The following is a 22,388-nucleotide window of genomic DNA, read 5'->3' as shown; positions in this document are numbered from 1 at the left end:
ATAAAATAACCACTATCAGAGAGTCATGTTAGAAAAGAATTTGTATGTTTTAGCAATTGCAATGGAGCCTTAAAATGGACAATGTTCTAGAAAGAGTGCTATGCGTCAGTTCATGTGTTTGAGACAGAGCCGCAGTTCATTTACATCAAACACAGTGTGTGAGTCCTTAATGTGATGGTAATCAGTGGATCAGAGAGAACAGCTGTTTGACTCACCATGTGTCGCCATGTATTGATGTGTTAGATGCAGACATGCTGAGTTGCCATCCTTCAGGAATTTCTGTAAAGGCCTGAGAAAATGTTCTGATGTGAAATCACTTGAGAAATCAGCATTCACATGGTGAATGTAGGCCTACGTTTCTAATATACCTACATTCCAGCACATTATTAATGTAATCTTTCCTATTTGTGCAAAATTCCATACAGTGATAAATACAGAATATCTGACTATAATTAATACAACACTGCAGATGTTCATTCAATGAATGCACTTAATGTAACACCATAAGCAAACACTGAGGTATTGAATTAGCTCTTAAAGCACTGGATACCTACAGTGTGGAATTATCACCTACCGTTTTAGTCTATAAACAATGTAGGTGGTAATTCAACACTGTAAGAGTTTAATACAAAGCCGAGTTATTTTGACACGCTATTTTGGCACTCAAGTCATTGTAGTACTTAACTGAACAAAAGTAAACACTATAAGTTATAATGCAAGCTCTTTCAAGGCTATAGACACACAACCCTGGCCTATATGCTTATTTTAATACTAAGTGTTAATTCAACACTGAGGTTTTTGGTGTGCAAGCCTGTGTTGAATTAACTCTTACAGCATTGAATTAATGATTACAGATTTGAATTGCATCCAGCTTCATTCAAATAAATTACCTAGGTGGTATTTCAACAGTGTACACTCTTAACAGCTATTTGACACTGTAGCTTCAGGTGTTGAATGGACAATAAAGTGTTAATTCCTTACTGTAAGTGTTACGTCAACACTGTATATACTGATTCAATACTGTAGTTGTTAATTTAACACTGTTTTTTGTTGTGTAGTCTCTGTGTACGAGGGAAATTTTGGTGGCTCTCTGAAATGTGTTTCTCTTCTCCAGAGTCTGATTCTTCATGCATGAATTCACAATATCTTTGCATATGAAGGCTTAAGTGGCACTTTGAGAGAGAGAGTTTGAGAGTCCATATGGGATGCCAAATGGTCCATAAATATGGCAAATCTGTACACCAATTTTACAGCTGTAACATTGTTTTGATGCCTATAGCTCAGTATAGTCTATAATATATACTGCTGAATGACCAACTGCTGACCTATTGACCAATTATCAATCATCACTGACCACAGACCAAATACTGACCACCAGATATTAAGGACTAATGATTGAACAAAACACTGAACACTGAAATCCTCACTCCCCAGTGACCAGTCAACACAGGTTAATGTCTAATCACAGATCATCTCAGTCTAATGACCAACTACTGATCAAAGTGGCCCAAAATCCAATCACTGGTCAGCACAGGTTGGCACAGTGACCAATTACAAAACAGCATCACCTTATGAACAATTATGTATTAATCAGCACAATGTAATGACCAATCACTGATTATCACTGCTGACCAGTCACCATTCATTACTGCTTAATGGCCAATCACTGATACCTACAGCCTAATGAACTTAAAACACCACTACCTAATCTACTCAATCTACTGACCACTTTCCAGTCAGTATTTACCATAAATCAATTACTGTTCACTACAGAATAATGACTAACACCCAATACGGGAATCTTTGAAAACGGTGACGTCATGCGCGTGCGTAGTACGTGTTAGGTATGTAGACATGCGCAGTTTTTGGCCGTTATCGCGGATATGTGTAAACGCGAATCGTTTTGAAAACGTTGTCGTGTATATGTGAAACTTTTTGAAAACGCAAGACAAAAACTTTTCCGTTTTGGACTACATATTGTTTGTCGTGTAAACGTAGCCTGAGTTTGCATGTTCTCCCTGTGCTGTGGGGGTTTCCTCCTGGCACTCTGATTTCCTCCCCAGTCCAAAAACATGCTTTGTATGCTGACTTTCCAAATTGTCCATAGTGCGTGTGTGTGTGTGTGTGTGTGTGTGATTATGCTCTGCAATGGACTGGCACCCTGTCCAGGGTGTCCCCCCGCCTTGTGCCCCAAGTCCCCTGGGATAAGCTCCAGGCTCCCGGTGACCCTGTGTAGGATAAGCGGTACAGAGAATGGATGAATGGATGGATGGATGGATGGACGTATAAATTCTCCATGTGTTTGTCTCTTTTGGCCTTCCATATCAGAGCGCTCCTAAAGCCGCTCATCCTTCTGTAGAGTCACATTTGAGGAGCAGCAGCAGGACAGAAACATCATCATTGCTAAGCTAGTGCTGAGGTGAATATCAGTAAAGCGTTTATGATCGGCTTTTTCCCCCTCACCTGAGGGAAACATGGCAGCGCGGGAAAATGCCACGGATATCATTTCTCAGGCTGAGACTCGACAGGAAAACGGCTGCTTTCGTCGGGGGAAAGAGAATTTCTTCCTGGATTAACAAAGTGAAGGACAATTTTATTCATTAATACATATTTTCATTTCATTGTTAGCCGATTTTAGCCGAGCTTCAGCACAGAAAACAGCAAAAGAGCAGGTTTGAGATTCTCTGTGAATGGTAGTCTATTCAAATTTACTTCAGTGTAAAATGTTACACTAACAGTAGCTGGCTTTGAAAGAACTGTTTTCCTCAAAAGAAAAGAAAAAGCTTTTTATTATTATTATTATTATCACTATTATTATTATTATTCCGCAGCTTGGAGACATTTTGAAGCATTTCTGATGCGCTGAGGTCCTGAGGAAAAAAAGTTGAGTAGCAGAAATTGAAGAAAATACCCCAAATTATGTGAAACAGATCTCAAACAGGATCACACACACATCCAAAATCTAGCTACCAGATAGAGTGGACAAGTTAATCACCACTAATGACAGAGACGCTACATCACATCACATCACATCACTGACTGTAACTAGCAGCACTATGGTGAATTGATCTATTCTCACACCAGCAGCACATTTTAGACGTGACGTTTGTGTATGTTTGAGTTTTGCATGCCGAGAGATGCTGCTGTGTGACCGAGGCGTGCAGATGCTCATCACTACAGTGGGCGCTTTTGCCGCCTTCAGCCTCATGACCATCGCAGTGGGCACAGACTACTGGCTTTACTCCAGAGGAGTGTGTAAAACCAAAGCCAACCATGAAAACGAAACGAGCAGGAAAAATGAGGAAGTGATGACCCACTCCGGATTGTGGAGAACCTGCTGCCTGGAAGGTAAAGCATTCTGTTTACACCTTTACAGTGCTTTCACCCATCGCCCCAAGCCATCTCTTTCAATTTATTAGCAATACCATTTGTTTTATTTCAATCTATCTTCATTCCAATAAGGATCAATATAACAGTCCTGAGAGAGTGTGTGTGTGTGTGTGTGTGTGTGTGTGTGTGTGCAGACAACATTGTTTCATATTTTCATTACAGAGACGTGGGTGGTGTGGTGGCGCAGCGGGTAGCATTGCTGCCTAACAGCTTCAGGGTCCCCGGTTTTGATCCTGAGCTTGGGTTACTGTGTGGTGTTTCTCTGCATGTTTGTCTTGTGTCTGCATGGGTTTCCCCCAGGTCCTTCAGTTTTCTTCCACCTCTCAAAAACATGTATGAAGCTACGCCTAAAATTGTTCATTAGGGCGTATGTAGGTGTAAATGTGTGTGTGCGTGGTGCTCTGCAATGGACTGCTGTCACATCCAGCGTGTAATCCTGCTTCACACCCATGCTCCGGATCCACCACAACCCTGACCAGGATAAAGATGAATGAATAAATTACAGAGATGTTTTCCAGCTCATTTTGAGTAAAAACAAATTTTCACATTAAAAATGAGAAATATAAAGCAGAATATGGATGTTAGTGCCGTTCAGTTCCCCTAACTCTTATTTTCACTCCTACAGAGATGTTTTCCAGCTCATTTTGATTAAAAACAAATTTTCATATTAAAAATGAGAAATATAAAGCAGTATATGGATGTTAGTGCCATTCAGTTCTCTTAACTCTTATTTTCACTCCTACCTGTACGCTTGAACTTGGTTGTGTATTTGAATCTGGTTGTGTATTTTATGCCAATAACATGTGATGCTGACTGATACAAAACAGTTTTTACACATGAACACAGGACACAGTAGAAACACTTAGATCCAACAGTTTAGATGGCAATTGACATATAGGCTAATAATGTACAAATATTGTATGGAAATGTCATCAAGAACTAGTGATTTTTTATTTAAATCTTGCAAACTCACACATCTTTTATTATTTTTTTTTATTTAAACAGTTACGTGAACTGGGCATCAAGGTGGTACAGCAGGGTCAGAGTTCCAGGGTCTCTGGTTTGGTAATATCTATATGGAGTTTCACATGGTCTGCCCGTGTCAGCATGGGTTTCCTCTTGGTTCTCCGGTTCCTTCCTGAGTCCCAAAAATGCATGTAGCTAGATTGGCCACATTGTAGTGTCTCTAGGTGTGAATGAGTGTGTGCATGATGCCCTGCAAAGTACTGGCATCCCATCCATGGTTTAATCCTTCCTTGTGCCCAGTGTTTCCCATAATAGACTCCAGATCCACCATGACCCTGACCAGGATAAAGCAGTTACTGAACATGAATGATGAATTAAACAGTTATGTAAACAGCAATAAAACATTCCAAATAACAAATGTACCAAGAATTTGAAGTAAAGATTATAGTATCAGGAGATACTGTGCCACAAATCTGCCCATTGTCGATAAATTGGCTTATGAAGTGGTTCTGAGAGACCCACACCTGCACTGTTTAACTGCATGATAGCTTGTGATAGTTGGGATAGGACTGTGATAGCTGAGTCATGTTGATGCATCAACACTAGGATGTGCAGGTCCAGTGATCAGTCAAAGTGGCTTAATCATAGCTAATGTGGCACTTTGACAGTGCACAGCTGTTCGTCAGTGCACTGTGCCTATGAAACTTTTTGTAACTACCTTCTGATCAGCACTACTTATGCAACACAAAATTTCAAAAGCATAAAGCAGTAGGGACACCTGCTCCCTGCAACTCTACATGCAAGTAATCTACATTACAAGTAATGCTTTAAAGAGCAAGTCGAGCGAATTTCATGAAAACTGTAACCAAAACATGATGGTAAGATGTATTATATATTTTGTAAATCATTCCTGGCCTTAAAAAAAGTAATGTTCCATTACTAGCGTATTTTACAAAAAAGTTGGCGGTTGCTTTTAGTCATAAGTTGAGAACTGGGACGTTAGCTCAACCTGGGAGCAAGGGTTATTCATTCTCACATTATCTCACATCTTTTAGCTAGTCCATCAGACACATACATGCTCATCTACCCAATAATAGTGAAAGACTATAGAAAATCAGGCCTCATAAATGTACAGATTTAGAGGCCAGGTAATGCTGTGAGCTTTACTACTAGAGTATAAATGAGAAAGGTCAGAAACTGGTGGGGACAGTAGAAAAACAACAAAGGCAACTGATTATTTGTCTTAATGGAAAACTTGTTCAAAGCCATTGCACTTGTGGCTGTAAAACCCTTAAGGCTGGTTTTTAGGGTGTTTTTTTTTTTAGTTTCCTGAATGTAGTGCATATGAAAGAATGCTTCTGCATTAAGTGTTGCGTAAAACTCCTTTAGAGGTATTTAACGTTGATTAGAATTCAACATTAAACAACGAAAACCAAAAATTGGGGTATTAATCTTTAATTATTGTGCAGGTCCAGCATTTCAGGTCATACTGACTCGGATATCATTTGTTAATCAGAATGCTGAGTTTCATTTAGGAGTTTTCTCATTATGAGGAAGTAAATATATCACAGAAGTATTCTGTGTCGAACAGTGAGATTATTATAAACATGCATTACCACTGTATATGATCAAATAAAGTTTATTGGCTTGACGAAATATGCTTAGGGTGCACAAAGCTTTCTTTGCATTGGGTTTAAAATGAGAATTTATTAAAGTGGCAATTATAACACTTCAATGAGCTTTTCACTTTTAACTTCTTTCCATTGCTCCACCGCCTGACATTTAAACACATGCAGATCAAAAACAAAGACCTCAGGCAGACAACACAGTATTTGTTATAGAAAGACTTTATGCCACTGAATGTTACTCTATACAGTTTCTACTGGCAAATAAATAACTTAGGCATGCCTTTATATTGGTGACCTACCATCACGAGTGATTATGATTATCAGGTCAGCACTCAGCTGGTTATGTTTGAACATGGGGACGTGAAAACAGGAAAAAAGGCCGCTAGAGTGGGCAGATACAACAGTTGCCTTTGCAGTTTTGCTTAATTGTGAACATCGCTACCATTTAACAAATATTCACTGGTGTCTTGTTTATATCAGTATACCACCTACAACAAGGGCACAGATGACAGCCTGCTGCCATCACATCTGAAACATTTTGGATAACTGGTCAAAGGAAGCTTATAGAAAAAACTCATATGAAATTTTCATTCTTGCTAGAAGTGTCTGGTTCCTGACAGATGAGGTCTGTATGAATTTGTTGACAGCCTTGTTTAGAGAAGTGCAAGATGCAAGACTCATTTATTCTAACATAAGCAAATAGCATTACATGGCCATAGTGTATTTTTCAACAAAGCTAGTCAGTGCTTGGGAGAATTGACTGAATATATACCTCCCACCGCTGAATGGGACTCACTGTATGAAAAGCCTGATCTCTTGGCAAAAATGGCAAAACCAAGTAATGATGATTCATGTTTGCATCACTCAGGCTTTGAATTATCTGAAATATTGCAAAGTACGCTAACGAAAAACATTAGCAGTAGCGTCAGGATGCACGTAATTTTGGAAAAAAACAGAAATGCTAGTGAATGAATGACTCAGAAGAGGATAGGCTCCCTTTTCAGTTTTGTTTTTCTCTCAAGGTTTCTTCCCTATGTCATCTCAGGGAGTTTTCCTTTCCACTGTCACCCCTGTCCTGCTAGGAATCTGTGCAGGTAACATGACAACATAACTGTCATGTTGTATAAAAAAGTTCTACCACAGCTCATAACCTGCAGCTAGTTGTGTTTGCAGGTTGAAGGCCCTCAGTAACTCCTGTCCATGTACGTATATCTCACAAGATTCAAAAACACAGGGGTAGCTTCTATGGTTACCATTATCTCAAGCCCATTTTTGTGATATGCCCACTCTCCCGACATGTCCATTATTTTATAATTATGAATAGTGAGACGGAGAATAATTTTTGACATGTAATAACACTAATGATACATAATAATATATAATTTATAATTTTGTCTCTTTACGTATCTGTCCTCTCTCTGTAACTGTTATTGTGTTTGTGTGTGTGTGTGAGAGATAGAGAGGGAGAGAGATGGAGAAGTGTGTGATTAATGCAGTTGGTCTCAGAGGAGTGCGTTTAGGGGAATCGAGTGGGGGGTTGCAGGGGAATGAGGGAGGAAAAGCACAAAGAACGAGTGAGGATAAGAAGAATCCACCCTCGGGGAGAGCACAGCCTGTCACACACACTCACATCACTCACTGTATACACACACACACACACACATCACCTTGGAAACAGGCCTCTCCCGCCTAAAAGAGACTGAGAGAAACAGAAAGAAAGAGAGACAGAGAGAGACAACAGGAGAGAGAGAGAGACAGTCATTCATCCTCCTGCTCACCAAGGCTTATCAAGAAATTGAGAAACAAATATTCTGTCCGCTTCTATAGTGTCTTCCTCACACTCAATGTCACCTTACAAACCATTCCCAAGGGAAACACACATAATCTGAATGTCCACAATACCACTAGACAGGAGCACCATGAATGCCATGCTGTGGAGCTGCAGAGATGCATGAAGCATCATGCGGGGTGGCTATTAGGTGGGATGGATGGCAGAGAATGGCAGCAGCAATCATCACAAACACAGAGCCTTAGGAATAGGGCAGAGCCACCTCCTCACCACTAACAACAGCATCAAGAGAGCAAGCAAAGTGAGCAGTCTGAAACACAGAGTGGAAAACAGGTACACACACCAAAGAAGAGGAGAAACTGTGCTCAACCCTCGCCCAACAGACCCAGGTTGGAACACGACCACAACTGGGGAAATGGACCCATCCACCAAAAAAACAGCTTCTTGCTGCAAAAAAAGCTCAGTTAGTGCTTCTGGAATTAGTATCATTAACTCTTCTGGAATTCCTCAGGGATAAGATAAAAGGGATTTGAGAATGGTAACTGCAGAAGAGGTAATGGAGCTCTATAATGGCATGTCAGTGGTCAGTTGCTCAAGGTCATTGGACTTGAGGTTACAGCACTTTATGTGGTGTTTAAACCAGAGCTTTTGTCTTCCAGGTTGTCCGGTGTCACTCAGGATCACATTTCCTACCTGATAAAGATGTCATTTAGCTAAGGTTGCCTCTGTGATGACTTTGTTAGATTTTAGGTAGCTGGGAAAATATGAGATACAGACTGATAAAGTGATATTGAAACGTTTCCTGAAGCAGCAAATATGGAACATAATAATAGTAATATGTTTAATTTTTATAGCAACTTTCTCACACCCAAGGTAACGTTACAAAAAATACAAACAAACACAGAAAGAAAAAGACAAATACAGAGTCCTCCAGAAGCTGCCAGGATCTAATTTCAGGGGTGTAGCTGCTCATAGTACCACACAGCCTGTACAGCCGCAATGCCACTGGGCAACACCACTCGGAATGCTGTGCCATGGTTCCACAAAGTGAGCACAGACACATCACTGAACAGAGCACTAAGAAGTCCCAAGACCACTCAGAATGATCATACAAAATCTCTGCCATCGACGAAAGCAAGAGGCACACTGTAGTCTATAGCGAGCAAGCAGACACACATGCATTATGGATCAAGGACTGGGGAAACCCACCACTCAAGATTGGATCTTTGTTGTCCAGGTAGTCAGAATGCTGCTAAGGTAATAGAACCTACCAAAATTCCTACCAAGCATGTGAATCGAGGAATAAATGGGTGGAGACTACAGCTGAAGTAAACTCAATAAGTGATTCACCTCTCAGTCTCCAGGAGTCACCAGGAACCTCCTTTGAGATATATCCTTAACCAGCTTCTGTGAAAGAATTCACACTGGAGAGTCTTATCTTACACAAAGCAGCTCTATTGATCTTGCACTCAGTGGAAGCAATGGTGGCTGTTTGTGTGGGTGGACTTTAATGATGGAGTGGAAATTCCATTCAGAGATGTTTTCCATATGATCGTCAAATTAGGAAAATATTGTTGGCTGTGACATGCCACCCACAGTTGACAATTATTAAGTCAACTTTTCTATAGGGGTGAATGTGTGGTCAGTAAATAGGGTTGTTCAATGAACCAGAAAGATGTTCTGGGTTCCAAAGTTGGTTACATGTCAGATTTTGCAAATACAAGTCTCAAGTCTCTGAGCTGCAAGTCCGAGTCATGTCTGAAGTTTCTGAGCTGATATCTGAGTCATGTTTCAGGTCTCTGAGTTGATGTCTGAGCCAAGCCTCAAGTTGAATGAGCTGACATTCAAGTCAAGTCACACATATCTGAGTTGCAAATCCAAGTTAAATCTTTCTGAGCTGCAAGACTGAATTGTGTCTCAAATTTCTAAGCTGCAAGTCTGAGTCAAGTCTCACGTCTCTGAGCTGCAAGCTCGAGTCAAGCGTCAAGTTTCTGAGCTGACATCTGAGTTATATCTCAAGTCTCTGAGCTACAAGTCAAAGTCATGTCTCAAGTCTCTGAGCTGCAAGTCTAAGTCATGTGTAAAGTTTCTGAGCTGATATCTGTCATTTTTCAAGTCTCTGAGTTGATGTCTGAGCCAAGTCTCAAGTCTCTGAGCTGACGTTCAAGTCATATCTCAAGTCTCTGAGCTACAAGTCGAACTCAAGTCTCAAGTCTCTGAGCTGCAAGTCCAAGTCAAGGCTCAAGTCTCTGTGCTGACATTTGAGTCAAATCTGAAGTCTTTGAGCTGACATATGAGTCATGTCTTAAGTTTCTGAGCTGATGTCTGTGTCATGTCTCAAGTCTCTGAGTTGATATTTGAATCACAAATCTCTAAGCTGTCCAGGTCATGTCTCAAGTCTCTGAGCTGCAAGTCCAAGTCAAGTCTCCAGTCTTTGAGCTGGAATTCGGAGTCAAGTCCCAAGTCTCCGATCTTACATCCAAGTCAACTTTCAAATTTTCAAAAAGTTGAGACTTGACAGGTTGGGAACCTGTGAATTAACATATGATAGTTATTTTCTATTGTTTAAAATAGAATAAAAAATTATCAATAACATCAATACTAATAATACCATTACTAAACAATAGCTGAAAGGAAAAAAATAATAGATAAACACCACAGTATATAAAAGCCTGAGACATGTATGTGTTATTGGTCATGTTTTTATTGTGGTTTAAGAATATAATGTTAATTGCATATGATTTCTATCACGGCACATCTACATACTGTCCACATTGTCTTACGATAATAAATAAATAGTATAAATAACACTTCAATAAATTACTGCACATGGTAGTCTCTGAACTGACAGACAAAGCCACACATGCAAGTTAGAAAAGTACAGATTTGTTCATTTATCACTGTGTTATTTTGCCAGTCCTAATTTATTCTCTTTTTTTTGTTCATGGTTTTATCCAGGTCTTCAGTTGTGAGTCTGAGTCAAATCACGAGTCAGTGTTCAGCTGAAGTGCAACTTGAATCTCCATCTCTACTAGGTTTCTGTCTTTACAAAGCCAGGGCCTGATATAGCAACAGACAGCAGGAGCCTCAGCACCACTGAAACACAGAAACCTTTCCAATTCTGAACTTACATATGCATATGTTTACATATTACGTATGTTTTCAAAACTGTCAGATATTCCTATCCTTGTGGTCCCCACCAAGACATAAAAACATCACACACACACACACACACACACACACACACAAGCCATATCCAGACAGGATTAGTTTCATTGGGTGACATCTGTAATTACCTTTTTGTCTTCTTTGTGATAAAACCCTCACGTCTGGATGGCAATTAAATTAATGCAGAAGGGACTAGCTTTTGCTAGGTTGTTTTAGTCTGTGAACGGGGATTGTGTCACACATCGTTATATGATCACGTTTATTTATTTGCCAACATCTAGCGTTAGATGACAGTGGTACAACTGTCCATTAATTTATTTGTAGAATACAAAGCATTGCCTGATATTGTGGTATATGTGAATATAAAGTAGCTTTATACACATAGCTGACATAATAACCTCTTTAATCAGACTTAGGGATCACACTCTTCTGATTGATTTTATAGGCTCCCAATGTATGGGCTTCTGATGGGCTCCTAATGTGCTCACAGTGTAGGCAGTATAGAGACAAAGATATACAATCCATATCAAGTACATTGTGGAAGGAAGGAGGAAGGAAGTGGATACACACTCTAGGCAGCTAAATAGATAGCAGTAGTCAAAAAATATTTTCCCAATGCATAAGGCAGCATCTGCTGGCAAAATCACAAGTGTATCTATCCGGAGGGGACTAAAATTATAATTTGATTGCAGAGCAGGTAATTTGGATCCGGATTCCGGATCAAAATAAAATCACAGGTTTATTAAATTTTGAATTACTCCAGGTTCCTATGCAAATTTAATCCCAACCAAATAGGACTTTATACATTCATTCTAATGGGCATCAGTGCTACTTGTTGTTGGTCACTAGAAAAATCCAGATTTGTACACACACAAACAGAAACACACACACACACACACACACGTGTCTTACTATCCTTATAAGGACCTTACAGTGACATAATTATTAATGCAGCTAATTAATGATACACCAACACTTAAATCTAATGCTATCCTTAACCTCTGTAACCAGAAGGAATCCTTTTAGTTCTTTTTGTTTTTTCTTCATATAAATAGGTTTTTGTAATAAATAAATAAAAAAATACATACATACATACATACCTACATACATAAATAAATGGATGGATGGATGGATGGACATCACTGCTGCCTGCTCTTGGGAATGACACATACAAACTCACACACTACCAAACACCTTGTACTACACCTTGTACACACACTTATACAACACTGTACGTGAGCATAGGGTGTATGCATGTGTGGGAATGTGTTGCGCGCACATGTGTGTGTGTGTGTGTGTGTGTGTGCGCGCGTGTGTGTGGCTATAGTAATGGAAAAATCTTGTCCCGTCTTTGTAGGATATTGCTGAAACTCTATAATGTAACTTAAGTGTTTTATTCTGTCATTGTTTTAAACTGCAGGATTGAATGAATAATGAATATTTATCATTTATTCAAGCCATTTTATATGCTACAGTAGTTAAACACATTGACTCATTTCATCCCGCAGCATTTACACCGTGTTTTCTGGAACATAAGGAAAGTGAATGCTCAGAAAACAGCTAGACAGTTAAACAGCAAGAGTTAACACAATACTGTTAATATGGGCCCTTCCAACATTTTTCCCTTCCATTTGGCAGTAGCCTGAATAGAAAGACATCATGGGATAAAGTCTGTCTCATTTGGAAGGCAACATATGGACAGATATGGAGACAACATTGGACAAGTGTGAAGTGGCATTTGTAGTTCTTTTCTGTCATTCTGTTCACCCTGAGAGTGTGAGAAACATGGTGGAAAGTACTGCTTCTCCAACTGAACAATGGAAGTTAACTGTCTCATAGCAAACATTTTCTTTCCTGTTCTCATTAACACTCATATTTGTGGTTGATTGCCAGGTCATTGCTGCCATGGTTATATTTAACTAAGCCAACATAATGCTAGCTAGTCCAGCAGGGCCAGACTGGAGACAGTCTTTCAAAAACCTGGCAGGGAATTACAGTGAAAATGAGAAACGGACAAGTGCAGACAATATTATAGCCATAGACTTTCCCTTGAAAAACCCTGCCCTAATTTCCTGTGGTTGGTGCACTTTTAATGTCCAGATAAGTAACATCTCAAGCAATTCTTGAATTGTTGTTTATCTGAACCATTATGGCCTTGTTTGTTTTTGGTTTTGTTTGTTTGCCTGCAATCTGTTCTCCGTGCACACAAAACACAGATACATGCATAGCTGGTGTCTTATTTAGAGACTTCAGCCATCCTTGTTTACAGTCGTGGTACCTTGCTGTCCTCGCACAATGTCTTTTTCAATTGCTGCCCCTACTTTAACCCCTGCAAACATGAGGCATTTGATTGGCTTTGAAATTTAAAATTGAGTGGCCTACTATGTCCCATACACCCTTAAACAGTGTTGACTTTGTCGCTAGATTTGTAAACTTTTTAGACTCCTTTAGTGACTTTCAGTTAAAAAAGCCATATTTTAAAAGAAAAAAAAAGTCAGCTGTCCTGTCCTGTCTCCAGCTAACATTTCAATTCGATTTTATTTACATTGTGCTTTTATCAATGCATCTGAATATAGATTTGGATTTAGATCCCTAATAAGCAAGATGCGAGAGTGGCAAGGACACACTCCCTGGGATGGCATGAGGAAGAAACCTTGAGAAGAACCTGACTCAAAAAGGAACCAATCTTCTTCTAAGAGGCACCAAATTATGAGTCATTACTCTTCCAGAGTTGTATGTGTACTTGTACCCAGAGGTAGCATGTATAGAGAAAAGAGCAGTGGGCCTAGAACAGAGCCTTTTGGAACACCAAACTTGACTTTTGCATGCAATGAGAAGCCATCATTTACATCTACAAACTAATAAAGATCAGACAAATATGACCTAAGCCAGGAAAGAGCCATTCCCTTAACTCCAACAGAATTTTCTAGTCTATCTAGAAGAATTTTATGGTCTATGGTATCAGCGGCTGCAGTAAGGTCAAGTAACTCAACCAAGCAGAAACAGCCCTGATCAGAGGCCAGCAGTAGGTCATTTACCACTTTAACCAGTGCTATTTCAGTACTGTGATTAGGCCTAAATCCTGACTGAAAGATTCCATGAATGTTATTCCTATGCACGATGACCGTAACTGCTGTGCTACAACCTTTTTTAGCATCTTAGAGATAATAGGAGGTTTGAAGTGGTGGTTTCTTAGTAAGAAAGCTGACAGAGGTCAAGGCCAGGTTTTGATAACTGCTGTAGTTTAAAGGATTGAGGTACATAGCCTGAGTAAGTTAGGAGTTGATTAATTTTAATAGAGATTCGATTGCTTCTGGTAGTATCTATTTGAGGAAATATGTAGGTGTGTGATCTAGTACACAAGTTGATGATATTGAAGAGAAAATTAGTTAAATTAGTTCTGTCTGTGAAATTGGAGGAAAAGATTCTAATCGATCTACTGATGTGGTCATATTGCTTTCTACGCAGTTAGTTATCAAATTGTCCGATTATAAGTTAATACTCAGAATTTTCCATCTGATATTCTCAATTTTTCCATTGAAAAAAATCATAAAGTCATCACTAATGCATACTATTTTTTTCTCTCTGATTATTTTTCTTCTTAAGCTAGGCTACATTGCTTAGAGTAGAATAAGGTTGACTCTAAGCATTTATTCACCTGATCATGTTCTGTGGGGTCAGAGGGTGAACCAATCAAACCAAAGTTGATATTTTTTTAATAAAAAAAAAATTAGATGACTTGACTGTACCCCTGATGTGACAGTCTAGCGAGGTGCATGTACTGTATTATGACTAAGACCCATTTTAAATGGATGAGGTAGTGAAATAGCTTCAGACTGCAGTAGTGTGACTATGCTTTCTATATTTAATCCAAGTTCCAATATTAAATCAAGGATGTGTCCACCGTAATGAGAGGGTCCTATTATATTCTGATTGACCACTACTGAGTCTAAAATGGACACAAACATTGTTCTCAGAGGGTCATCAAGATGAATATTAATGTCTCCAACAATTACTGCTTTTTCTACAAAAACAACCATGTTTGAAACAAAGTCTGCAAATTAATACCAAAATTCAGAAAATGGTCCTTGGGGTCTATAAATATTAATTAGTGGAACCGGCAGAGTAGACTTATACTTTGTGGCTGTGTATGTTATGTTAGTATAAAGAACTTACAGTGAGTTTAGTCTGTTGGTCAGCTGCCTGGCACTGCCTTTGGATTGTCACTGATTTACTAGACCTGTTCTCAGAATATGCTATTCTACAAGTAATGGGACCAGCACCTTCCTGTGTGGGATGGTTATATGAGTTGAGGTTATATGAGTTGAGAGAGCAGGTTTGGTTGACTTACCGCTACTGTGTATAGGCTGACTGAGTTGCACAAGCCTTTTGTTCCCACCATTGTTCCCAACAACCAATCACTGATTACAGTCATCATTTGTCCCACCACTTCTTTGTTCTTAATTTTAAACTTTCTTCTTGGCTATATTTAAGAAATAAAAATAAGAAATGGATGCAAGCATTACTAGTTGTTCATTTTAGCGTTAGTTTGTTGTTTCAGTTTTGGGTCTCTAGCACAATCACACAATCGCTAAAGGCTGCTTTACATTGGGCTTGTAAGTTTCACACTGTCACACTGTACAAGATTATGTTAATACAATTTGTGGTGAAGTTCTATGGTAACATATGCGATATCACTTATGTTCACATGTGCTGCAAGTCAGTGGACATCATTAAGATTCTATTATATTGTTGATTAATTTTCTGTAACAACACAGCTCGGACAGTAGTGCTGGCTGTAATTCACATGATAGGTTGATATTAGTGCATTTGTTCTAATACATTCTAATTTCTATAGTAACAGCTCATTCACAGGAACTTTATGGCAGATGCTCCACATACATACATAATCTAAAGCTAATAATACATGGATTTAAAAATGTGTTATTGTTTTTAAAGAAAGAAGTATATATAATCATTGATCTGAGGAAGCTTTCAGTTAGGAGACTTTTATTTAACACTAATGGAATGGGAGTCTCCAGTCTCAGCATTTTTTAACTGTCAGTAAGTCTTCCACCTTAGAAAAGTCTTCAGGACATAGGAGTGATTTCAGGTTTTTCAGTATCATGACCAGCTGTGTTTTTTTTTGTCTTGACAACACAAAGAAAAAAGAGTGGCTGGTGTGAGAGGAAAATTGCTGCGGTGCAAGATGAATAAAACATTTGGGGACATGCAGTTATAGGAAAATAATCCACTTCTGACTGGTTACAGTAACTTTGCATCAGACTGCATCACAATCCTGTCATGAATAATTTTCCTAATTTTAACAGAAAGCGCTCTCATGTTTTAACATTTACGTACAGTATTCCTACAATGCAAATTAGTGACAACATTCTGCTATTCATGACTTTTTTATTTGTGTATTGTAGCAGCAATCACACTGTTAGATTCTGATCCAAAATTTCTGACATTGCTAGAACTCATTTGTCTGGATCTATTCACTAATCCACATATCCCTATATGCTAATAAATATGCAGTGCTGCCTACTGATTTGAAATGAGTGGTCCTAATTCATCAGAATGAGAATGCTGGGATTCAGCTTGTGGCTGCAATCTGGCTTGTGACACAAAATCTGTACCCATTTACTCTCTCTGGTAGCTTTGACACAAAATTTTATGCATGAAATCACTGACAGGCAGTGCAGTGGTTCAGCAGGTAGCATTGCCACTGCACAGTTTCAGGGTCCCAGGTTTAGATATTAGATCGAGAGAACTATCTATCAATAGTGTGATACTAGATAGAGGAAACTATCAATAGTGTGACAATGAGACTATTAGGGTTAAGCATTATATCACAAGGTCTAATCAGTGTCATATTAAGAATGATGTAGGACAGACTGTATTCAACCATTATGTGTTATTTACTTTAATTTACTTTAAGACTATCTGTTTCAATACTTTTTCTCACCTACAAATTGAATGGTCTGCCACCAATGGTGCCATGTTCTACGTTGTTTAAGATATCCAGATGTAAATATCAGGAAATGAAGACCTATGGTCAGGTGTATTGTCTCATATTCATCTTTTGATCTCAAAAACAGCAAAAACAAAAGAATTGGCCTTGCTGTTCAAGTAGTTTTGGAGGGAACTGTGTAACACACATTTGAAGGCAGCTGCATAATAGACTTCTAGTGTTTCAAATCCATAATGGTCTACCGGGTTCATTCTATGTTTCCTCTGAATACCAAATAGAAAAGCTGATCCTTTCGGACAAATAAAAAAATATTCACCTTATTCGTGTTCATTACGCCTATGACTATATTTCACGTGCATCATTACTGATGATGTTTTATGGATGTGTCAGCATAGTGGGGCTGCATGAATCTACAGTCTGGGCTAGAAAGAAATCAGCCCCAGTTTCGCTTCACACTGTGCTGTGCACATTTCTGTGCAGTTGCACTTGGTTCCACAAAAGTCCAAAATAACCTGCCTTAAGACATTTTTAACAACAAATAATCTGATGTGGATGCCAAAAATGAAACCTTATACTGATGTCTTTTTATTATTATCATTTTTATTTGCTCTTTTAGTTTATAGAAATGTAAAATATAATGTAAGAAAGAGAGAAGGAGATGGAGAGATAAAGTATGGAATTAGATTGGGTTGGAACTATTGAAACTACAGTCATACTAATAACGTGAAACCTTTCACAGCTCGGAGAGTGAAAGGTTAGCTGTAAATGTGAGCTCCTGCAGCTCATTGTGTTAGACAGAAGCTTGTGCCATGTTTGTAATGACGCTCCTTGGGAAGCTGATTTACCGTACGGATAAAGCACAGCGTTCGTCTTGCTAGTGTTTAATAAGCGATGTGTGGATTAATTTTGCAATGAGCAGTGGGGGAGATAAGTGCGCCCTGTGGAGATCGTTAAGCCCGTGCTTAATGAAAGCCGATGAGTCAACAAGCCATTAGAAGTGTTGTTCTCACTGTGCACTCCTCCACCTGCACCATTAAACGCACACTGCTTACTGATATTAACATCTATGTAGCATCAGATATAAGAAATATATCTGGGGTGGCACAGTGTTATGGCAGGTAGTGTTCTCAGAACGCCTTATATCTCCAGGTTCTGGGTTCGATCCTTTTTGTACGTTCTGTCGGTGTTCTCTGAGCACTTACAGTTTCCAAATCATATTATTAGGTGGATTTGTATCCTAAGTTGTCCCTGGTGTGAATGAGCATGAAAATGTATGATGCCTTGCAATAGACCGGAGTCCCATCCAGAGGATGAGATAGGCTTTGGATCCTCTGCAACCCTTAACAGAATAAAGTGAAGGTAAATGAATGAACAGATAACTTCCACATTGGGCTTTACTGGTAATTACACTTCCTGCTAGCATATAGCATCAGTTTGTTAATTTTTGGAGGTAAAAACAAAATGGAGACAAAATGGGCATGCAGAACAGGAACTCATTCCGGAACTGTGGACTACTCTTACAAGTGACTGTCATTACCTGAAGTTTGTCAGATGGCTCTGGAACCATAGTGGAAACATGACTATGCTACAGTAGCTGAGAGCTTTTAGCTGCTTGATGAGCTAGCTAGCTAACTTACCTAATGTCAGTTACGAAAAGTCTTTATGGTAGCATGCAGGGGTGGACATGGGGCAAGTGAAAGCTACAGTGTAGTCCCATGTTTTGGCTAAAAAGCAGCAAATAACATAATATAACTGCAAGTGATGATGAGCTAATTAAGTGTGCTTTTGCTTTGCAACACAGAGAATTATTTGAACCAATTGGGGGAATGCTACATTTAAACAAACAAGTCAAATGAAAAGTATTCTTTTGCAAAAGTCGGTGAGTAGAGTTAGCCTGGATATGTAATTTGCTTGTCCCAGGCACCTGGGCTAGTGATTATTAGAATATGATGATATGACGATATATGATATATATGATGATATATGATATATGACGATATGATGATACTGAGCCAGTCTGGCAGTATGCCATTGCTAATATCCCAGCACAACCATGGGGGGTATATATTTATTTACATATTCATGAATATTCATAGGCTCTTGCATTCTTTATGAGGGTCTTTTGACCTGCTGCTTCTGGTAATTGTATAAGTGCATGTTTTAATTGACTCAACTTTACAAATGCCTTTGATACAGTTAATCACAACCCCGTCACACAACATCCAGATTGCAAAGTTGTCATCTGGAGTGCCACCGCTCTACATCTTGGTGTTATTGCAAATTAGGCATGAAAGTCTGACTAAAAAGTATCTCAGTTCAGAGAGCAAGCTTCCCCCAGCTCAGAGCTTTCACCATCATGGATTTGAAAATAGTGGTAAATGCTTCACTTCATGTCTTGACTGCTGCATGGCTTGTTAACGTGGGTGTTTGTCAGTCATCTTTGTCTTGCCTACAGTTAGTTGAAAGTGCAGCTGCTTGTCTCCTGTTTGTCACTAGAAAGAGAGACGATGACTACGTTTACATGCACATCAGATTCCGTTTAAGGTCTATATTCGGAGTATATTCCAAATACAATGTTTATATGCGTACAGGCATCAGAAAATTCCTGTATACATGATTGTTGTAAGTATGCCTGAGTTGCCATTCTTAAATACCCAGACTACAGCTAAGCATCTGTTAGCACCCACAATTCCTGACTGAGCATGCACATGTATATGAATAAGGTGTTTACATGCAACAAATTTCCAATTAGAACAGGGATATTCCAGGGGCGGGAATCAGAATATTGTCCTAATCTGAATTGGGCAATCGGATTGCGGCGTTTACATGACATAATACTAATTAGAATATTGCCAAATTCCGATTAATACCAATGTCCTTCTCACATTCTCTCTCTTCACTAGCTTCCTGTTAGAACACGTTATTTTAAACCATTAAAGATTAATCTATAGTGAATAATAAATTGTTTAATGTGTATTTATAGTGTTTGAAAGTTTAAAAACTAAACTACAATAGCCCAACTGCTCGAGTATCAAAATTCTGTACTGTACTGTAATGCTAGCACAAAGCTTGGAGGCTAGTTAACTGTTAGCAATGTAGATTGTATTTGTAATAAGCAGACAGGAGTTCCAGTGTCAGAATCACTGGCCTGTTTACTAGTCCTGTAGCCAAAAGTATCTGGTTACCATGTCATCCTGTAATAATAAGTATAGTTTATGCCACAGCACTGTTGAATTATTGAAACAGAAGGTGTTGTTAAATCTGACAATAGTTCTGGCTGTAATTCAAATGATAGGTTTATATCAAGGCCAGACTGGGACCAAAATTCAGGTACATGGGCTACAACAGCAGAAGACCACATCAGTTCCACTTCCTGTCAGCCAGGAACAAGAATCTGAGTGGGCACAGGCTCACTCAAACATGACAGTTGAAGATTGGAAAAATGTCAATTGGTCTAATAAATCGTGATTTCTGCTGCGATGTTCAGATAGTAGGGTCAGAATTTGGCATCAACAGCATGACTCCATGGACCAACAATTCAGGCTGGTGGTGGTGGTGTAGTGGTGTGAGGAATATATTCTTGGCACACACTGGGTCCCTTAATAACAGTTGAGCATTGTTTGAATGCCACAGCCTATCTGAGTATTGTTGCTGACCACATGCATCCCTTAATAGCCACAATTTACCCATCTTATAATACTTCTAGCATGATAATGTGTTATGTCACAATGCACAATCATCTCAAACTGGATCCATGGCCATGACAATTAATTCAGTTTACTTCAATGGCCTCCGCAGTCACTAGATCTGAATCAAATAGAGCACCATTGGGATATGGCAGAACAGGAGATTCACAGCATGCATCTGACAAATCTGAGGCAATTGTGTGATGCAACATGGACCACAATCTCAAAGGAATGTTTCCAAAAGCTTGTGGGAAAAAAATGAGGCTGTTCTGAGAGTAAAAAGGGACCTACCCAGTATTAGTATGATGTTCCTGTAGTGGCAAGTGAGTATATGCCCATTCCCTATTAGATTTTTGCTGAAATATTGAGAAAGTTCATTCATCTTCAGGAACTGCTTTATCCTGGTCAGGGTTGCTTTATCAAGTCTATCCTGGGAACACTGGGTGAGAGGCGGGAAGGCATCATGCACACTCTCATTCACAGAAAGGGGCAATTTAGCATAGCTAATCCACCTACCAGTGTTTTTAAGGACATGCAGAACATGCAAAAATCAGGAGATCCTGGAGCTGTGAGGCAGCAATGCTACCTGCTGTACAACCTTGGCACCCTACTGAGAATGTCTCTACTTTAAATGGATTGTGTGAAATCTATCTAATCTATTATATACAATAAACCATGCAACTGGAGTTAGTATTGCTTGTCAAAACATTAGATGTATTGGCAATGGCTTATATTTTGTAGCTCTTATAAAAACACTGAACACAAAGATCTTTCATTCCAGGAGTAAAGCAATGTTCCAGAAGGAGGGAAAATGCATTTTAAAGGAAGCACTGACATCATTGCAGTATAAATAACATTGTTACACATGAAGGGTAAACCCCTTTAAGCCAGTACTGAATGTGAAAGCAAATTAAGGCAAGCGGGTCTTACTGTGAAGTGTGACTAACAGTGTGTGTCAGAGAGAGAGAGAGAGAGAGAGAGAGAGAGAGAGTCTAAAATGACTCCCTATTCACTATATAGTGCACTATTTTCCTGGTTGTTCAGTGAATACCCATAATACACTATTTTGTTTATTAGTTTGATCTGTATACACCATTATTAAGGGAGACAGCATGCTAAAATGGAAACAGCCCTTCAGATTTCTTATAAATGTCATTTCACATTTGTAAGAAATCTGAAGGGCCATTTCCATTTTAGCAGGCTGTCTTCCTTCCAAATCAACAAAGGAATGGCTTAACTGAAAGAAGATCAATGTTTTTTGAATAGCCTACCCAGAGCCCAGACCTGAATCCAGCTAAAACCCTGGGGGATGACCTGAAGCGGGCTGTGCACAGGAGATGCCCTTACAATCTGATGGATCTAGAATGTTTTTGCAAGAAAGAGTGGGAAAATATTGCCAAGATGCTCTTACCCAAAAAGACTGAGTGTTGTAATAAAATCAAAAGGTGCTTCAACAAAGTATTAATTTGAACGTATTTATTTCTGTAAAGCTGATTTTTGACAATGTCCATTGTTAAAAGCGCTATACAAATAAAATTGAACTGAATATTAGTTTAGAGGTGTGCACACTTATGCAACTAGGTTATTGTAAGGTTTTTTTTTTCCTTTTTTCCCTAAAAAAGTTTCTGATTGTTTTTCACTTTATTTGGATACTTTATAATTTTAGCATGCTGCCTTCCTGTCATTTCCATAGTGACATACTGAATGTTCAGTGTACAGTTGTTGGGTTGTATGGTTGTTTATTGTCTGTAAATTTGATACAGCTCAAATAATTGTGTGGATAACGA

At 39.0% G+C, this 22,388-nt stretch overlaps 1 protein-coding gene across 4 annotated transcripts in view; it reads left to right on the top strand.

Annotated features, from left to right (window-relative positions):
* Positions 1-2,284: 2,284 nt before the first annotated feature.
* The window catches only part of cacng3b (calcium channel, voltage-dependent, gamma subunit 3b), a 35,128-nt gene continuing 15,024 nt past the window's right edge, over positions 2,285-22,388 (top strand). Inside the window, exons 1-3 of one of the 4 annotated variants that reach the window (XM_034310298.2) lie at positions 2,285-2,580; positions 2,832-2,883; positions 3,122-3,348. In XM_034310298.2, the coding sequence (XP_034166189.1) occupies positions 3,138-3,348 (211 nt within the window). In that variant the 5' untranslated portion in view covers positions 2,285-2,580; positions 2,832-2,883; positions 3,122-3,137. Of the gene's footprint in view, positions 3,349-22,388 lie in introns of all 4 variants that reach the window. The other 3 variants (XM_026917234.3, XM_026917232.3, XM_053239426.1) reach the window with 3 other exon arrangements.

Source organism: Pangasianodon hypophthalmus, chromosome 13 (genome assembly GCF_027358585.1).
Source record: "Pangasianodon hypophthalmus isolate fPanHyp1 chromosome 13, fPanHyp1.pri, whole genome shotgun sequence".
NCBI lineage: Eukaryota > Metazoa > Chordata > Actinopteri > Siluriformes > Pangasiidae > Pangasianodon > Pangasianodon hypophthalmus.
The sequence above is the reverse complement of the archived record's forward strand: the minus strand, read 5'-3'. Positions and strand labels throughout refer to the sequence as shown.